Below are 1,499 nucleotides of genomic sequence, written 5' to 3' on the forward strand. Positions count from 1 at the left end.
CATTACAGGGAGGCTGGGTATTTCCGGTACCTATGCGCAGCACAGACCTGACATGTATAGCCTGTTGTGACACACTGTGGTTTACAAAATGAATGGCAATAAGAAAATAGCACAGACTCGAGGGCACGATACGGTCCACAAGTGTCACCCTCCACCCTATAGCAATTAACTGCGCTAATACCGGCAAGGTTCTTGAATGAGGTGGTCCGTGGATGGCAGCTTCTCCACCACTATCTACAGCTATGGATCCACATACCTAATAATCGCCTGTAAAATAGCTCTATATATGGAAAGAAAAAAATATGTTTGATCGCCTTTCCACCCCCCTCGCCGTCTCACCTGCTCGTTCCTTGCAAGCTCCTTCTCCAGTTGTCGGTGTTTGTTGTGCCACACCAGATAGTGGATAGGATAACGACTCTTCTCCGGAGTTTTCTTAGCAGAAATCATCCTCGGATCATAGTTTGCCTCCTCCTCCTCTTTCTTCACTGTGGATCGCAAGAATACTTTGTCACAGATTTACGCTATACAATTAATCCTATCATCCTGCATCGGCGGTGATGCCCAAAGGCGTGTAGGGGCAACCTTACGCGTCAGAAACAGTGAATGGCTCCCTGCTCGCTCTGCTTAGAATAAACGCCAAAGCCCCATGAAATCATTTAGAAATAAAGATAAGGGGGGAAAAGCCCTCCCTTGATTGTGTCAGTAGATTGGGTTACACCTTTATTCCTTATCTACCCGTTCCTCCTCCTCTCGCTTTCTCTTCCTCGCTCTCTTTCTCCCCTGCCTACTCTAACGCGTCTATCCTCCTCTCCTCCCATCCGGTGGTGACTGAGAAAGATGCATTGACAAGCTGCAATGAAATGGGCGCATACTCAGCCAATCCGCTGTCAGGGCTCTGATAAAACACATGCCTTGTGAAAAAGAAAAAGAAATCGAAATGATGCGTTTAAAGTGAACCAGGCCCACATAGCATAGGAGTGTTATAAAGGAGGTGTGGGCGTACTGTGGAGAAGGCTGGGGAGCGCACGACATGACAGCAAAAGACAAAATTTATCAAAGTTGAAATGAAAGCCTACCTTCTTGATTTTTTTCAATTCCTCTACTCTTATTCTGCGTTATTCACACCAGATTTTCCTGTCGACACGACAGAAAAATGAAACAGATAAATCCAATAAATCAATAGCACTTTAATGTTTCATTTGACTGCTAAAGCTGCTCAGCCATTGAAGGTTGGGTGATCGCAATACTTCTGCTTAAATGGAGCAATGTGTGTCTTATATCCAAAATCTGATTAACATCTAGTAACTTTTCTGTCAGCATGAATTTTAGATTGTTGTGTGTGTGTGTGTGCGTGTGTGTGTGCGTGTGTGTGTGTGTGTGTGTGTGTGTGTGTGTGTGAGTGTGTGTGTGTGAGAGAGAGAGAGAGAGAGAGAGAGAGAGAGTGAGTGAGCGCGAGCGCGGATACTGTCAGGTAAAGAGCTGCCGTCTCTCGGTGAGTT

General features: G+C 45.6%; 1 protein-coding gene across 3 annotated transcripts in view; it reads right to left on the minus strand.

Moving 5' to 3' along the window:
- The window catches only part of ankrd13b (ankyrin repeat domain 13B), a 43,571-nt gene extending 42,311 nt beyond the window's left edge, over nucleotides 1-1,260 (minus strand). Inside the window, exons 1-2 of one of the 3 annotated variants that reach the window (XM_085184450.1) lie at nucleotides 1,077-1,260; nucleotides 340-485 (exon numbers count right to left, since the gene is read on the minus strand). In XM_085184450.1, coding sequence (XP_085040576.1) covers nucleotides 340-447 — 108 coding nt within the window. In that variant the 5' untranslated portion in view covers nucleotides 448-485; nucleotides 1,077-1,260. Of the gene's footprint in view, nucleotides 1-339; nucleotides 1,039-1,076 lie in introns of those variants that run through there. The other 2 variants (XM_085184449.1, XM_085184451.1) reach the window with 2 other exon arrangements.
- Between the last annotated feature and the right edge of the window lie 239 nt (nucleotides 1,261-1,499).

Source organism: Neolamprologus multifasciatus, chromosome 14, assembly GCF_963576455.1.
Source record: "Neolamprologus multifasciatus chromosome 14, fNeoMul1.2, whole genome shotgun sequence".
NCBI lineage: Eukaryota > Metazoa > Chordata > Actinopteri > Cichliformes > Cichlidae > Neolamprologus > Neolamprologus multifasciatus.